Source organism: Plecotus auritus, assembly GCF_963455305.1.
Source record: "Plecotus auritus genome assembly, chromosome: 7".
NCBI classification, from domain to species: Eukaryota; Metazoa; Chordata; class Mammalia; order Chiroptera; family Vespertilionidae; genus Plecotus; species Plecotus auritus.
Window position 1 is genome coordinate 9,258,427 of NC_137774.1, and position 17,184 is coordinate 9,275,610.

The following is a 17,184-nucleotide window of genomic DNA, read 5'->3' on the forward strand; positions in this document are numbered from 1 at the left end:
AGGCTCGCTTTCTCTTTGATCTCCTGGAAGTCTGGATTCCTAATGTTAGAGCCAGGAGGTCACTGAATCCAATCCTGTCAGATGTGGGAAAGGAGCCTGAGAGGTTTAGTGATTTGGCCAATATTTGAGAGCCAGTTAGATACGAAACAGAGTAAACCCAGGCCTTCTGACCCCAGCTGTCTCTTCACATTGCCCTTGCCTTCCTCATCTCCAGCTGTGGTCCTCAGATGACACCTGGGGCCAGGACCCCAAGACCAGGAAAAAACCCTGGGCCTGTCAACATTGCAGGCATGAGAGCAAGCACAGTCATTAACTGATGCACAAAGAGCTTTGGAGAATTTTTTATTGTTTAAAAATCATAATTGAAGCTTCAAAAACATACAATCCAACCCATGTCCCAATTCAAGTCCTCTACTCCCTGGAGGAGAGGACAGGTCTTTTCCCTCCCACCTTGATGCCCACACCATTAGCCAGGACCCTGCCCTGGGGAGGCCACCTGCCCGCCCTTGGCCCTCCGTGTGCTAAGTCATGGGCTGGGGAGGGGCCCTGGGGCGAGGTGGGGGTGGCTGGCTCTCTACATCCCCCTGCCCCCCGCCCCACAATACGCAGTCTGTGAGCTGTGTGTGGGAAAAGGGGCCAGTTCCCTGGGCAGGGGACCCCAAGGGGAAAAGATAAAGAGCCAGTCCCCACTCACCCCACCCCTCCCCAGCCCCCCAGCTCAAGGGAAGCTGTCGTCATCATCTTCTGCCATTTCCTTGGCAAACTCCAAATCTTGCTGCTCTCGCTCTCGCCGTTCCTGGGCAAAGAGATGGCGTGAGGGCTGTGCGGCCTCTCTCACTCCTCCAGACACACCCCAGGCCAGGAACTGCCCAAGCTTCACAGCTGCCCCAGACCTTCCAGAAACCCCTTTTCCGTTCTGAAGGGAGTTCTATCTCCCAGGCTTCCCCACAGCAGAAGGCAGCTTACCTCTGCAGACTCCAAGTCCTTGTTGTATGATTTGGGAGGAAACCTCATGGCCTGAAGCAGAGTAAAGAGAGGAGAGCAAGATGAAGTGGAGGCATTAACTTAACACACATTTGTTGTGCTCCTTCTGTGCCCCAGGCACCCAGACACAGTGAGACAGGCTATTTAGTCTCCAGTTTAGTAGAGCGGGGGAGCCAGGCATGGAATGAGTTATTGCAATACCATGCGGTAATGCTAAAAAGAGAATTAGGAGACTCTGGGGTATAAATGACTAACCTCTGGATTGGGCAGGCAGGGGGACGGCAGTGACGGGGGAGAGGAGGAATGGACTGGTTGTGGGAATGAAGGAAAAGCAGTCTGGACAAAAGATGCAATGTGTGAAGAGGTCTGTCCTGAGTTCAGTAGGGGAGGGAAAGGGGATAGGGGCCGTGGCCGCTGTTGCTCAGTGGTTAGAGCGTCAGCCCGTACACAGAAGGGTAATGGGTTTGCTTCCCGGTCAAGGGCATGTACCTCAGTTGCAGGTTCGAGTCCTGGTCCTGGTCAGGGAGTGTGCAGGAGGCAACCAATTGATGTGTCTCTCTCTCACATCGAAGTTTCCCCCTCTCTCTCTCTCCCCCAGCCCCTCCCCTTCCACTCTCTCTGAAAAAATCAATGGAAATGTACCCTCAGGTGAGGATTAAGGAAAGGAAGAAAGGAAAAAAGAAAGGGGCACAGGGAAAGAAGGGTAACAGTGGGTGGCGTGGAGCATGGCTTTTGCCCAACTGTGAGCAAGGCCAGTGATGTCCCCGGCTTCCAGTGGGAAGGAGACCAGGCACAAACAAGCCAACAGTACAGGCGCCTCACTCAGTGCCTGACACAGGGTAAGGGCTCAACAGCCTTTGTGGGACTAGATACCAGCCCTGCCTTTTACACAACTTGGACTTCACTAAGTGCCTTAAGACGGTGATTTCATTTAATCTCATCAACCCTGTGAAGCAGGCAGGACAGGTAATATCTCACTATCAGCTTCACAGGTGGAGAAGCAGTGCCTCAGAGAAGGCAAATGACTCCAATTTGGAACCAAATCTAGAACCCTAAACTGCGAATCTCTGTCCTCCTCGGCAACTAGACCCCTTAAAAGCAATAGAAGGTGCTACAGCCCCATAAGCCAAGTTCTTTGCTCCTTGAGGCCCCTGTCCTCACAGTGACTTTACAGAGACGGGCTGGGAACTGGGCCCCGAACCACACCCATCTTCTCCGAGGAACCCACGTGCATAAAGGGTGCTGTGTTGCTGCCAGCTGGCGCCTGCAGCCGAGCGCTCCTCACCTTGACAGACATGTTGTGGATATCTAGGCAGAAGGAGATGCGCTGGTGGAAGGCGAGCTGGGGCTCACGGGTGGAATAGATATCGATCATCTCCTTGGACTGCACGTAGCCCTTCTCGTGGTTGATGCTGGCCTCAATGACGCCGTCCCGGATGGCCTGCGGGCCCCCAAAGGGAGGGAAGGTCACCAAAGAGCCCACCATCCTCTAATTCCTAGAACATCTTGTCCCATCTCTGTCTTCCTTACACTCTCATACATTCACTCACATACACACACTCTCTGGCAGCTTCCTGCAAGACTGGTACCCCTAAAAAGAGTGCCACTGCTCTACCCACACCCCTCCTCGGCCAACTTCCTCCCACTCCCATCCCCTGAAATGAGGCAGGAAGGTGACAACTGCGGCCCCCGGACAAGCCCCACCTTGGCAACAATGAACTCCGCATCCTCCGGGCTATCCAGCTGCAGCTTCTGGGCGATGTCAGCCAGGGAGATTCGGGAGTAGGAGAGGCTGATCATGCGCACACCTGGGAAAGAAAGGAGTGGTGGGGCGGGCAGAGCACAGGCCCTTCACTGCCCATGGACACCCACAGGGTTGTCCCCGTCCCTGGGTCCTGCTCCTCCGGCGGCCCCTCGACCCTGATGCACACCTGTCTTAATGACGTTGTGCCGTAGCCGGATGATTAGGGTGTAGGTCCCATCTGCTTGAAACTTCTCCCCAAACTGATCCAGGACTTGGTTGAACTTGGCTAGGTTTCCTGTCCTGACAGCTGCAGGGAGGAAGAGGAGTAGGTCAGAGGATGCAAAGGACACACACATCAGAGGCCACAGGCCAGGGCTCTGAAGCTCTGGGAGGAGCGCTGGCCTTACCTTGGGTCAGAAGGAAGTAGGGCATGAGTGAGCGCTTGAGAGATGGCTGACGGAACTGCAGCCGGTCCGGGATCTCCCCCAGCAACAGCTCCACCACAATCAGAAGCTTGTGCACCTGGCAGAGTGTGACACGGGAACACAGTGGGCAGGGAGTCCCCCAGGTGGAAGAGAATGAAATGGGGCTTCAATTCAGTCAGACATCCTGGGAAATGGGGACATGGCACTGTGATTAGGCCCATGGAGACAGGACAGATCCCTGAACCTGCGCTGGGCAGGAAATCCAGGCTCCGCCTGTGGAGCCAGGTACTGGGACCATCGGACCCTCTGACCACACTTCGCCCCATGTCATTCCATCCGGCCAGTCGGCACACACACTGCTCTGAAGTGGCGATGCTTTAACCCCCCAGTACCTCGAATGCGACTATATTGGGAAACAGTCTTTGTAGAGGTAATTAAGGTAAAATGAGGTCATATGAGTGGGCCCCAACCCACTACGACTGGTGTCCTTATAAGAAGAGATTAAGATACAGCCATGCACAGGGAAGACCATTCGAAGACGCTGGAAGAAGATGGCCATCTATAAGCAAAAGAAAGGCCCTCAGAGGAATCCATCCGCTGACCCCTGACCTTGGATTCTGTGATGAAATACGTGTCTGCTGTGGAAGCCATCAGGCTGCGCTCCTCGGGAAGGCGGCCTGAGCAGCTAAGACAGCAATGGATGCTGTGAAGCATCCTGGGGTCAGAGCTGAGCCATGAGGGCAGGAGCACCACCCCAGGAGAGCATGTGGATCCTACTAGGGATGAACAAGCTTCCGGAGTGTTCTGCTGTGGACTCCACGGTCACTTACAGCTAGCTTCTCTACTGTGCTCTTTACCCCATTCCTTCCCGTCTCTTCTAAGGCCTTGACCTTTCTGCTCAAGCTGGGAAGCTCTCCCAACTCTGCTTCTTTCCCTCAAGCAACCATACCATCTCATTCCTGCTCCCTCACCAGCAGTCCACGGACCTCACCCCAGTTCTCTCTGCTCCTCGCTGCCACCCGGCTCCCCCAAAGAAAACATGGAAACCTTATTCATCGCTAGTGAAATCTGTTTTGAAAACACTGCTTTACCTTTCAACGTCTATCCCCAGTACGTGGACGCAGCCTACATGTTCATCATTCATTGTTAGTGATTTTTACAAGGAACTTCAGTGTATGTCCAGTATTGTAAGCAATCTCACATTCTGCACATGTACTGTATGTGTCTGAAAAGCTATTTCTTTCTGTGAAAATTCTTCCCATCTTTCAAAAACCAGATAAAACTTAACATTTTTCTTTAAGATCTCTTTAGTTATTGACCAAAATGAAACCTTCCTTTCTATGAACTTCTGAACAGAAAACAACCAATTCTCCTGCCACACTGACTTAATCATTGTGTGTTTTTTTAAAAAATATATTTTTATTGATTTCAGAGAGGAAGGGCGAGGGATAGATAGAAACATCAATGATGAAAGAGAATCATTCATCAGCTGCCTCCTGCCCACCTCCTACTGGGGATCGAGCCTGCAACCCAGGCATGTGCCCTTGACTGGAATCGAACCTGGGATCCTTCAGTCGCAGGCCAACACTCTATCCACTGAGCCAAACCAGCTGGGGCTCATTGTGTGTTTTTAATCTGTTCTCTTTCAAGGGCACTAGGGCACTGATATTGTGTTAAGGTTGGAGCAAAGGCTTATAGTTGGGAAAGCTGAGTCCAAATCTGGCTACTAGGCCTTCAAGCCTTTCTGAGTCAAAGCTCTTTATGTATCTTTTCTAGGGCAAATACCATTTCTTATCCTTCTTTTTTATTCCTCACAGTGTCTTAATACCAAGGCCAGCACTCAAATAAAACAAAACAAAAAGCAAACAACCCTTGGTGACTGACGGTTCTCGGAAGGATGGATGGGAGAGGGGGGGAGTGCAAGGCTTATCTCCACCTGAATCAGCCACCCTTCTGGAGGTTTTCTGGGGCCCCTGGCCACAGGCAACACTGCTCCCAAGTGGGCACCTAAGAGACCAGGTAAGAGCCTGGGTTTTACCAACAATCCATGCCCAGGCCTGGAATGACCACAAGGAGTGCTAGGAATCAGGACACTCTCTACCTCTCTACCAAGAACACTCTGAATGTAAACTGCCAGAGGTGCGGGTGGCATCTGCTTAATGTGCCCTGAACAATGTTGTGCACAGGCATCTGATGCAACCTCTGGGATAATGAAGACTAAGGAGCCTTCCCTGGCCCCCTTCATAGGGAAGCAGAACTAAAAGGTCATCAGATGAGCAAGTAGCAAAGGGATGAGAATTGGTGCTCACAGTCTGTTTGAAGCCGACAGCTGTGTGCTGAGGGGCCTTGCGAAGGGCATTGGTCATAGTTCTCCGGGCCTCTGAGTATTCCAACTGGATGGCTTTGATCCGCCCTGGGTGTGGAGAAGAGAAGAGTGGGTCAAGAGAATGGCACCATGCAAGCCCCCTTGCAAACCAGAGTGCCAAATGCATCTCTTTGCACTGAATTTTTAGAAAATTTGCACCAAGTAAGCCTGAGATACCTTCTGGCTTGGGGGTTGGGCCCCCTGCTCACCTGTGTAGTAGAGGTACCTCGCCCACTCATTGTTGTTGGCCTGCTCAGGGAACACGGACTTGGACACCAGCTTCTCAGCCTGGTCGTACAAGCTGTAGTGTAGGTAGTTCCGCAGCAGGAGGTTCAGCAGGGTGGCCTGCCCGTCTGGGTCATGCCGAAGGGTGGCTGTCCGGAGCCGAGCATGCAAGAAGCTTCAAGAGGGAAAGAAAAAAATGTCAAAGGTCTCTTCAAACTGCTTTTGACCTCCCCATTCTTTCTCAATTCCTAAAAACGTGATGCAAATTGCTTTTCTGATTATTCACAGAATATTTAATGAACTAGTCTAGGTCCACAGAAAGGACAGAACTCTGCTCTCGGGGAGTTTGCATTCTAGTGGGGGAGACAGAAAATGATCATGATGAACAAGTGCATTATACTGCATGGAGAAATCGGGGTAAGTGCAATGCAGAAGGTAGGGAGAATGGGGCTATGATTTTAATATGTTTTTATTGATTTCAGAGAGAAAGGGAGAGGGAGAAGGAGATAGAAACATCAATGATGAGAATCATTGATCGGCTGCCTCTTGCACACCCGCCCTGGGGATCAAGCCTGCAACCCGGCATGTGCCCTGACCGGGAATCGAACCAGGACCTCCTGGTTCATAGGTCAACCACTGAGCCACGCCAAAGGGCACCACTGCAGGTTTTATTTATTTATTTTTTTAAATATATATTTTATTGATTTGTTACATAGAGGAAGGAAGAGGGATAGTTAGTTAGAAACATTGATGGGAGAGAAACATCGATCAGCTGCCTCTTGCACATCTCCTACTGGGGATGTGCCCGCAACCAAGGTACATGCCCTTGACTGGAATTGAACCTGGGACCCTTCAGTCTGCAGGCCGACGCTCCATCCACTGAGCCAAACCAGTTAGGGCACCACTGCAGGTTTTAGAGGAGTGAAATGTTTTCTAACCTGTCATCTACTCTTTAGCTATCAATCAGCCCTCCCTTATGTGGGATGAAGGGAAGAGACTGGGGGGACAGTTCTTAACCAGCCTTGGTCATCTCTGTTTCTTCATCTAATATCAGTCTCTCTCTTAACCCCTCCTATGGCAGGGCATGGTAACCACCGCCCCCATTTCCTGCTGGGCACTTCACATCTACCAGCTTATCACCCTCTGCAAGTCACAGCTCTGTGGGAGTGACCGACCACATCTCCAATCTAAGAGCCGAGACTGAGACCCTTGGCCACCTGTACCTGCGCACCACATCCAGCTTGTCCAGAAACTCATACACCCGGGCGTGGTAATAGTAACACTTTGCAGCCAAAAGGTCCAGGGCCCGGCGGTTCTGAGTGCTGATCTTCTGCATCAGATCATCAGAGATCTTCTGTGCCTGGAGAGGCAGCCGAAAGAGAATTAGTTGCTCAAAATGTTAAACATGGAGCATCATATGAGCCAGCGAGCAATTTCCCTCCTAGGCATATATCCAAGAGAACTGGAAACATTTGTTCACATAAAAACTTGCACACAATGTTCATAGCAGCATTATTAATAACCAAAAAATGGAAATAACCCAAGTGTCCACCACCTGATGAATAGATAAACCAAGTGTGCTATATCCATACACATTATTCAGCCTTAAAAATGGAGTACAGATACATGCTACAACATGGATAAACCTAGAAAACATGCTAAGTGGAAGACGCCAGACACTCTTATGGAAAACCCATGGGACAGATCAGTGCTTGTCAGGGGCTGGGTGGGGTGAGGGGAATGACTACTAATGGGTACAGTGTTTCTTTTTGGGTGATTCAACTGTTCTGGAGCTGGTGATGATAGCTGACAATATTGTGACTATACCAAAAGGGGTACACCCATTGTACTCTTTAAAGGAGACGAATTACATCTAAAAAACAACCAGTTGCAAGGAAAGGAAAAAACCCCAAGGAATTGAGGAGTGGGACCTATCATTTTTTTTTAAAATCTCACCTAAGGATATTTTCCCCTCATTGATATCATTCCCCCATTTGATTTCAGAGAGGGTTAAAGGGAGGGAAGGAGAAAGGAGACGAGAGAGAGAGAGAGAGAGAGAGAGAGAGAGAGAGAAACATCAATTGTTTGCCTCCCACACCCACCCTGACCAGGGCCAGGGATTGAACCTGCAACCCAGGCATGTGCCCTGACCAGAATCAAACCCGTGGCCTTCTGGTGCATAGGATGAGGCTCTAACCCACTGAGCCATACCAGGGGGTTGGACCTGTCATTTTTTGCGTGTGCTCTTGGGACAGTGGCTATGACTGACAAAGAAGCTGGTCCCAAGTGGAGGAAGTGGTGACATCCTATCTAATAAAAGAGCAATATGCAAATTAACCACCACTCTGCTACACCACAAGCCACGCCCACCAGCCAATCAGGAGCGGATATGCAAATAAACCCAACCAAGATGGCTACGGCCAGAGAGCAGGAGGGAGGCTTGGGTTTCTCCAGCAATGGAGGAAGCCAAGCTTTCCGCCTGCCCTTGCCGGCCTAGGCCTCCACTCAAGGCTACAAAATTTCAATGATAGAAGATACATAAATCCAAACAGAAATGGCGGCAGCCACGGAGCTGGAAAGAGCAGGAGGCTAGGGTTGCCCCCGGTGATGGAGGAAGCCAAGCTTTCTGCACACCCTGGCCGGCCCAGGCCTCCGCTTAAGGCTACAAAGTTTCAATTATAGAAGATACATAAATCCCCCCAAAAATGGCTGCCACCATGGAGCAAGCAGAAGGCTTGCCTCCGCTCCAGGCTACAAAGTTTCAATTGTAGAAGATAAATAAACCCCAGATACCAGGGCCTCTGCTTGGGTCACCAGGTGGCGTGGCCGGCCTGCAAACCACCACAGCCCCTCACCCAGGCCGCCCCACGCCCCAAGGGAACCCCCACCCTGATCCGGGACACCCTTCAGGGCAAACCAGCTGGCCCCCACCCATGCACCAGGCCTCTATCCTATCTAATAAAAGAGTAAGATGCAGATTGACCATCACTCCAATACACAAGATGGCTGCCCCCATGTGGTCAAAGATCCTGCCCCCATGTGGACACAAGATGGCCAACACAAGATGGCCAGCAGGGGAGGGCAGTTGGGAGGGACCAGGCCTACAAGGGAGGGCAGTTGTGGGTGATCAGGCCAGCCGGGGAGGGCAGTTAGGGGTGACCAGGCCTGCAGGGGAAGGAAGTTGGGGGGGGGGGACCCAGGCCTGCAGGGGAGAGCAGTTGGGGGGACCCAGGCCTGCAGGGGAGAGCAGTTGGGGGGAACCAGGCCTGCAGGGGAGAGCAGTTGGGGGGGACCAGGCCTGCAGGGGAGGGCAGTTAGAGGTGACCAGGCCTGCAGGGGAGGGCAGTTAGAGGTGACCAGGCCTGCAGGGGAGGGCAGTTAGGGGCAAACAGGCTGGCAGGGGAGCAGTTAGGCATCAATCAGGCTGGCAGGGGAGTGCTTAGGGGATGATTAGGCTGGCAGGCAGAAGCGGTTAGGGGCAATCAGGAAGGCAGGCAGGCGAGCAGTTGGGAGCCAGCAGTCCTGGATTGTGAGAGGGATGTCCGACTGCCCGTTTAGGCCCAATCCCACTGGGATCGGGCTTAAACGGGCAGTCGGACATCCCTCGAGGGGTCCCAGATTGGAGAGGGTGCAGGCTGGGCTGAGGGATACCTCCCCGCTCCGTGCACGAATTTTGTGCACCGGGCCTCTAGTGTAATATCCAAAATGGAGTTGTTCAGGCCCATAATAAGAGGCTACTTGCCCAAGCCAGTGTGGCTTAATTGGTTGCAGCACCATCCTGTGCATGGAATGGGTGCTAGTTTGATTCCCGGTCAGGGCACATACCTAGGTTGTAGGCTCGATTCCCAGTGGGGGGCATGCAGGAGGCAGCTGACTGATGTTTTTATCTTATGATGTTTCTATCTCTCTCTCTCTCTCTCCCTTCCTCTCTCTGAAATCAATAAAAACATATTTAAAATAAAAAAATTTAAGAAAAGCGTGAAAGCTTACTATGTACAGATTGTGCTAATTATTTTTGAATATATTATTTTATTTAATACCAACAATAATCTTGTAAATTAGGCATTGTTTTTCCCACTTTACATACAACTAAGGGAAGTTAATTTGCGTAAGGTACAGCTGGGATTTGAACACAGGTCTTTCTGTCTCCAAATCTACTTTCCCCCAAAGAACCCAAAAGAGTGGATTGTACCATGGCCAGGTACACAGAATGACCATTGCAGGAGTTGTGGGGTCTTCCCTGACTGTGGGGTTACCAGGGGTGGGCAAACTTTTTGACTCGAGGGCCACAATGGGTTCTTAAACTGGACCGGAGGGTCGGAACAAAAGCATGGATGGAGTGTTTGTGTGAACTAATATAAATTCAAAGTAAAGGAGCGGAGGGGAGAGCAAGAGAACAGCCGAACGGGCCGGATCCGGCTCACGGGCCGTAGTTTGCCCATGGCTGGGTTAGGTGCATCCCCATGGGGGAGAGCGGGGGGGGGGGGGGGGGGGGGGATGGTTGATAACCCAGGGACTATCTCCATTTTTTCACTAGAGGCGATCTCTCCCGCAAATCCCTGGCACCGCCCGGGCCACGTGGCTCACTGTCTCTGAAATCATACCTCCTTGTAGCGCTTGCTGTTCATTAGGAAGATGACCACGAGGAGCTGCAGGTAGGCTTCCACTTCAGGCAGGAGGGGCGCTGAGGCAGCTTTTCCTGTCCGGGGACGGAACTGGAAATCAGCTTCTGTGTCCATGGGCTAGGAGAGGACAGGCGTTACCGTGGAAAAGCTCAGTCACATCACTCAACCAAAAATGTATTAAGCGTTCACTATGTATTCAATTGAATGCCTAATATAGGCCAAGATTTTCCTAGGTGCTGGGGATAAAAAATTAAAGATGACAGTCTCTTTCTAAAGGGAGTCAAGGAGGCTGGCAATACAATAGAAAAAAAGGTTACAAGAGTGTAACAATTTTACAGAATGCAATGGGGACGGAAAGGATGTTGCAGGGCCTCTCATAGAGCCAACAATCTTTTTTTTTTTTTTTTTAAATTTTATTGATTTTTACAGAGAGGAAGGGAGAGGGATAGAGTTAGAAACATCAATGAGAGAGAAACATCGATCAGCTGCCTCCTGCACAGTCCCCATTGGGGATGTGCCCGCAACCAAGGTACATGCCCTTGACTGGAATCGAACCTGGGACCCTTCAGTCTGCAGGCCAACGCTCTATCCACTGAGTCAAACCAGTTAGGGCAAGCCAACAATCTTGGTGGCGAGAGTAAACCACTACACCTGGAACTACTACAAATTCTATCAGTCAGGGTTTAATAAAGTGACATAATTTTAGAGATGAGATCAATAATAATGAGACCAAAAAAAATTTTGTGTGTGGGAACAAAAGAAATTTTGGGGAAATGTACTTACTTATACATAGTACTTATTTTCAGATTTAGTCACCAAAAGTGGAATAATGTGAACAGCTCAAAAAGTGACCATGTTGGGTGGATTTAGGGATATAAGGTTAAAAAACATTCCAGGTGGCCTGGGGGCTTTTCCCCTTTCCCTGACAATAGATTCTTTATCATTCCACTTCAAGGAATTTTCTAAGCTTTCACATCTATGGAACAGACTGTAAGTATATAGGATTTTAGGTGGCTGAAGGGTCAGGCCCTGGATTGTGTGCCATGAATAATAAGGGCGATTTCACAGCCAGAAAGGAAAAGGAGAGGCCTCTCCTGGCAGAGACCACTACCACTATCAGACTACCTCCCTCAGCATTCACTATGTGCCAGGCACCATTCTAAGCGCTTTACGCATACTCCTCCCCTGCCATGCCCCCCAAATCTGTCCATCACATTCAACAAATGAAGAAAATGAGACACAAAGAGGTTAGGTGGTTAGGTTACTTGCTCAAGTCCCACAGGTACCAAATGGTAGAGTTGGGATTCAAATTTAACTCTACCTCCAAACCCTGTGCTCTAGACCCCCGTTTCACACGCCCCCCATAGTGAACCTCAGAGGCAAAGAGGTGGGGGCACCTTCTCCTAGGACAACGGAGACGCCATCCGATTGGCGGAGAGGTCTGTGTTGGGGGCAGTAGGAAATGAGTTTGGTGGGAAGGTTCCTGATTCCCAGCTCCTGTCCCTGACTCGGAAGGATGACACTACAGGGCAGAAGGATGGTGCCCTTGGCCATGGGCAATGGCTACTAAAATGGACCGCTTTGCTTCATTTCTCTGCTGCAGCAGGTGACAAGACAGAGCTTTAGGATGCGCCTGATTCACTCACCTCTTCCAGAAAGGGTAGCAAGAAGTCTCGAGTGGCGTTGTTTGAGGTGAAGAAGCCATGCACAGCCTTATATAGAACATAGTGGTTGAGGCGGCGTGACGTGGAAGGCAGCATCCGCAGGGCCCTCAGTACGTATCGAGGCTCCTTGCCGGAAACTGCCTTCTCCAGCTGTTTCACATGCTCCTTGATGTCTGTGAAGGACCAGAGAAAAAAATGTTACTTCCAACTCTTTCTATCCTTCCCTACCCCCACCCCACTCCAGGCAAGTAGTTCTAGGGAGCCTCTTACAAAAGGGCAGAACGTGGCCAATCACCTCTTTTACCCTAGTAGGGTTCAGTAATACTTATGGATGCCATACAGGGATTTTAAGACATCACCAAGTGCCAAAGAAAAATAAAGCTGGGGTAGGGAAAGGGGTAGAGATACGAAGAAAAAAAAAAAGATGAGAAATAAAACAAACTCATGGATTTTTATCAGATCTCGAAATAAGACTTTCCAAATGTAAACAGTGGGAGAAATCACACACACACACACACACACACACACACACACACACACACACAACTGATGAATTTGATTTCAATAAAAGAAAAATATCTGCAACAAATGTGACCAAAGATGCACATTCTTATTCTACAACCTTGTATAAATGATTAAGATAACTATGGGGCAAACAGGACATTTCTGCTGGTATAATGTAAACCAATACAGTTTTTCTGGTCAATGCCTATCCAAAACCTTAACAACATTTACCCTTTTGACTCAGGCATATTGATTCTAAACTGAAGAAAAAATTAGAAAGGTAGATTAAAAACTTGGGCAAAAGATGACTGCTGCATAACTATAAAAATAAGAAACTGGACACACTTAAATGTCCAATAAGGAAATGCAATCAACTAGTAGTTTCTTCATCACCTGTGTATATTTAGCATAGGGTGCCTGGGCCACATTAATAATACGATATAATTATAACAGCTAATATTTACGGAGGGTTTACTACGTGTTCATCATGCGCTAGGCGCAGTTCTAAGCATCGTCATTTTCACAACAACCCAATCAAGTAGATACTCTTACTCTCAGGTAAAGAAACTTAATTTTTGAACTTGTATTCTTAGCCACTATATCAGGTAGTCAGTACATGTTTCTGGAATACACTGAATGCTATGTTTGCGGATATGTTAAATAAAAGCACGCCAGGTCACCTGTATTAAGCTATGCCTGTTCCAAACGATACATATAACTCGATCTGAATTATAGGAGAGCAGCTTAAAACTTCACAGGAAAAAATGTTAACCATGGTTGATCCCCCTTCTCCCCCCTGCTACACTTCAGACTTCTCGTATTTTCCAAAATTTCTACAATGAACACGAGTTACTTTATAATAAAAGTGAAGTATTTATAACAAACGTGTACATAGTAGGTAATACCGAGCAGCACCTTTGCTACTGGCTATCATTATTTTAGGTAAAAAGATCGTTATTAGCTAAGCCCAGTGACCAACCTACTTAGAGTAGGAGCTGATGCAGTCAGCACTCTCACCCCCTCAAAACACCACCCAGAAGCATAACGGCGCTTCCTTCAGTGTGTTTGAGCTAGTTTCTCATGCACTTTAGAGAGAAAAGCCAAGAAATTGGCCAGTCCCACTTGATCGGAAACTGGGGAAACAGCAACAGGCTCAGAGTGAGAAAGGTGAAACGTGAACTGGGAGGAACAAGAGGACTTGGAGGAGAAGGGAACTCAGCTGGAAGGCGAGTGTTAGGAACTCAACGATGATAGCTAAAAAGTTCAAAGTGTGTCATGTATTTAAACCCTTTAGAAACAGAGTAGGAGTAAGGGCTTGAAGGGAGAAGAAAAAAGAGATGGGATCGTTTGGGCACCTGAGTTACAGAAAGGAGGAAGCAAGATACTAGGTAGGAAGGGCTCTTTTAGGGGAGTTTGCTAGAGGTAGCTAACACAACAGAAACCTTTGAACACACTTAAAACAAGGGCCAGTGTTCCGCGTCTTCCTGACCCCTTTTACACACATAAACACAAACAGTGGTTTCTAGAGGGATCAGTCGTATACATCGGGCGCGACAGAATCAGGATGTAAATGTGAGTTACAGAGGAGGACTAGGGAGAAGGCGTCTACACACCCAGGGAGACCCAGTCCTAGATGCAATCCCGGGCGGGGTGGAGGTGTGTGGCGAGGGAGGAGTCCTGAGCCCGGAGTAATTGGGGCTGGGGTTGCGAGTGTCAGGGTAGTGGGGTCGGGAAATTTGGGAGGGGGGGGCGATCCTTAGGAACCAGGGTTGGTGGAGGCTGCGCTGGGGTCCCAAAGAGAAGCTGATCATGGCACGTCCCCGGCCCAGACTTTCGTACCCTCCAAGGTGATGGTGTCCAGCTCTCGCTGGGAGTGCTCAGTCGCCGTCGCCGTCTTCCCGTCAGCCTCCCCGGTTGACCCGCTACCCGCCGTCGCCTCCTCTTTCATCTCCACATCCTGGGGGGTCGGGGGTACCGGCGGTTCCTGTTCCCCTCCGCCCGGCGGCGGCTTCGCCTTGTCCGCGCCGCGGCGCCGCGCGGAGCCCTCCTGCTTCATGGCACACGGGGTCGCGGCCTAGTCCGGGGACTGAGGCCGGGGCCTCGCGTGAATTCTCGCAGCAGAGAGCTGGAACCAAGTCGGGCCTGCACACGAGCGCGGGATCGCTACGGGCCGCACGATGACGGAGCAGCAGCAAACCCTTTCCCAGCGCGGGGCCTGCTGGGAAACGCCAGGCCCACTGGGCCGAAGGCCGAGTCAACAAAGGGGAAAGAAATCAACAGCCGAGTGCAGGATGGGGGAGGATCTTCGATGGAGGAGCGGGGAGGAGCCTGTTTGGGTTTGTGGTGCTTGCTTTGCAGTATTTCAATGTTGATTTTCTTGTCATCCTCCGGAGTGCATTTCTGTGCTTGTCCACGAGAGGTCCCCACAGGCTCCAAGCTGGGTTTCCTCGGACTCGGCGCCTCAACTAGCGAGGAGTGCGTAGGACCTGTGGGAGCGCAGGGCGTGATGACGTCACGAGTAGCCGGGCCGGTTTCTGCCCAAACTCTCTCTATTTGCCCCGGGTTGAGTCGCCTTCCCGATCCGCGAGGCTCACCTTCAACGGCTGCCCAGTGCGTCCCGCGCGAGGGAAGAAAAGCTGCGAAAAGAGGGATGTGGAGCTAGGGGCTGTTGGGCTTAAAATAAAACCGAACTATGGGATCCAGCCTTCCTTATCAGGTTTTTAGCTAACGCTGAAAATAAGGCATAAAAATCCCTGCAGCCTGGGAGGGTGGGTAGGGGTAGAGCGCATTTGCGTACAATCACTCCAGTTTAATAAAGTGTAGGGGTCCACTCTGTATGGCCCGGGGCTAGCGCATTCGGGGGGCGCCGTGGGAACGCATAGCTGCAGAAGGCAGGCTGCTGGAAGCTGTGCTCCCTGCCGTGTGTCGTGAAGGAAAGAGGCGGGAAGCCCCTACTGGCAGAGGCTTCAGGGAGGCCTTTGGGGCGCCTGTGGGCATCCAGACAGACACTGGAGTGAAACAGGGACCAGAATAATAGTGTACCTACGGAGAGCCTGAGACTCCCCCAGGGGAAAGAAATTGGATCAGAAGTCCTGTCCACTTATTTTACAAAGGAATCGCCCAGTGATTCTGCAGGAGGTGGATACATATTCTAATTTCCTAAGACAAAACAAAAACTTCCTACCCTCTTGGAACTTTTATCTCCTCCATAATGGAAGTCCTAAGTTTTAGATCAGGTCAGACCCCACAAGACAGTCTAGCTGTCTTGTAAGGTCCTAGAAGACAGAGAATATGTTTTCACTATCTTCTCCTTTAAATTTATAGAATAAATTCTTTAAAATTTTTTAAAAGTATTGATTGATTTTAGAGAAAGAGAGGAAGGAAATAGAGAAACATCGATTTGTTGTTCCACTTATTTATGCATTTACTAGTGACCCGGTGCACAGATTTGTCCACATTGAAAGGAAATTAATTAGAAGGTGGCCAGTGGGGCGGGACTGGGTGAGAGGGGCTGGACACGCCCTGGAGCCAACTTCCTGGGTCTATCCCCAGTGTCTGCGCAGTGAGCGGGGTCCTTCCAGCAGGTAGGGTCCCTCGGCAGGTGGGGTCCCTCGGCAGGTGGGGTCCCTCAGCCTGGCCTGCGGGGATCAGGCCGAAACTGGCTCTGGGACATCCCCTGAGGGGTCCTGGAGTGCGAGAGAGCACTCTGCAAACTTGCTGTTGTACAGGGTGTGGAACGAAAACCTAAGAGTTCAGTAAACCAGATTTGGGGCGACAGTGTCCCAGCAACAATATAACCTACAGCCAAAAGTGGAATCATGCGGCTGGCAAAGAATCAGGTTCCCTCCTCTCTGTTTTCGGGGTGCATCACCCAAGAACCTCCACTGTCAAGTCACTGCAGCTTGGCAGCTCCTGTGTTGAGCATCTGCCCCCTGGTGGTCAGTGTGTGTCATAGCGACCAGTCCGACAGTGGGAGGGACACTTAGCATATTAGCCTTTTATATATATAGATTGGTTGATTCTTATGTGCCCTGACCAAGGATCACACCTGCAACCCTGGTGTATCCAGACAATGCTCTAACACAGTGGTCAGCAAACTCATTAGTCAACAGAGCCAAATATCAACAGTACAACGATTGAAATTTCTTTTGAGAGCCAAATTTTTTAAACTTAAACTTCTTCTAACGCCACTTCTTCAAAATAGACTCACCCAGGCCATAGTATTTTGTGGAAGAGCCACACTCAAGGGGCCAAAGAGCCGCATGTGGCTCGCGAGCTGCAGTTTGCCAACCACAGCTTTAACCAACTGAGCTCCCTGACCAGGACTTTACCATATCCTTTTCATACTATTGTACCAAGTAGCTCATGCACTAAACAGCCACTTGCTAAATGGAAAAATGTGTGCTCCAGTTTTAGGGGAACATGCCTTGACCAATTCTTCCCTAACTATCCCCCTTCCCCGTAGGGCTCGGGAATGGATAACAGGACTTTTGAGTCATCACTGGAATAAACTCATTAAAGCCTCTTCATAACGCCGTATCTGTAACTGAAGGTGGGCGAGAATGGCAAAGGAAGAAAACAGGTGAGCCTCGTTGTTCATCTTTACGAAGTTACCCTTCTGGATAGTTAGGGTGTTAGCTCACCTCTT

General features: G+C 50.1%; 1 protein-coding gene across 2 annotated transcripts; it reads right to left on the reverse strand.

Moving 5' to 3' along the window:
- Window positions 1-315: 315 nt before the first annotated feature.
- On the reverse strand, window positions 316-14,802 carry PSMD3 (proteasome 26S subunit, non-ATPase 3). 2 transcript variants are annotated; one of them, XM_080680808.1, is made up of 12 exons: window positions 14,376-14,802; window positions 12,015-12,205; window positions 10,348-10,485; window positions 6,967-7,103; window positions 5,728-5,918; window positions 5,463-5,566; window positions 3,136-3,250; window positions 2,916-3,035; window positions 2,689-2,792; window positions 2,270-2,425; window positions 967-1,017; window positions 316-796 (listed from the first exon to the last, which is right to left on the reverse strand). In XM_080680808.1, the coding sequence occupies exons 1-12, from the start codon at window positions 14,590-14,592 to the stop codon at window positions 719-721; spliced, it is 1,602 nt and encodes a 533-aa protein (XP_080536934.1). In that variant the 5' UTR covers window positions 14,593-14,802; the 3' UTR covers window positions 316-718. The 2 variants fall into 2 exon arrangements, with proteins under 2 accessions (XP_080536934.1, XP_080536935.1); XM_080680809.1 differs by lacking the exon at window positions 967-1,017 and having other exon boundaries at window positions 326-533; window positions 2,338-2,425; window positions 14,376-14,779.
- Window positions 14,803-17,184: the final 2,382 nt, after the last annotated feature.

Bases quoted from the DNA above. Each gene is read 5' to 3' on its own strand.
- PSMD3 (XM_080680808.1), bottom strand. From the start codon at position 14,592: ATGAAGCAGGAGGGCTCCGCGCGGCGCCGCGGCGCGGACAAGGCGAAG. The intron at 3,036-3,135 runs GTAAGGCCAGCG...TCCTCCCTGCAG, and splicing joins CTACTTCCTTCTGACCCAAG to CTGTCAGGACAGGAAACCTA. The intron at 2,793-2,915 runs GTGTGCATCAGG...TTTCTTTCCCAG, and splicing joins GCACAACGTCATTAAGACAG to GTGTGCGCATGATCAGCCTC.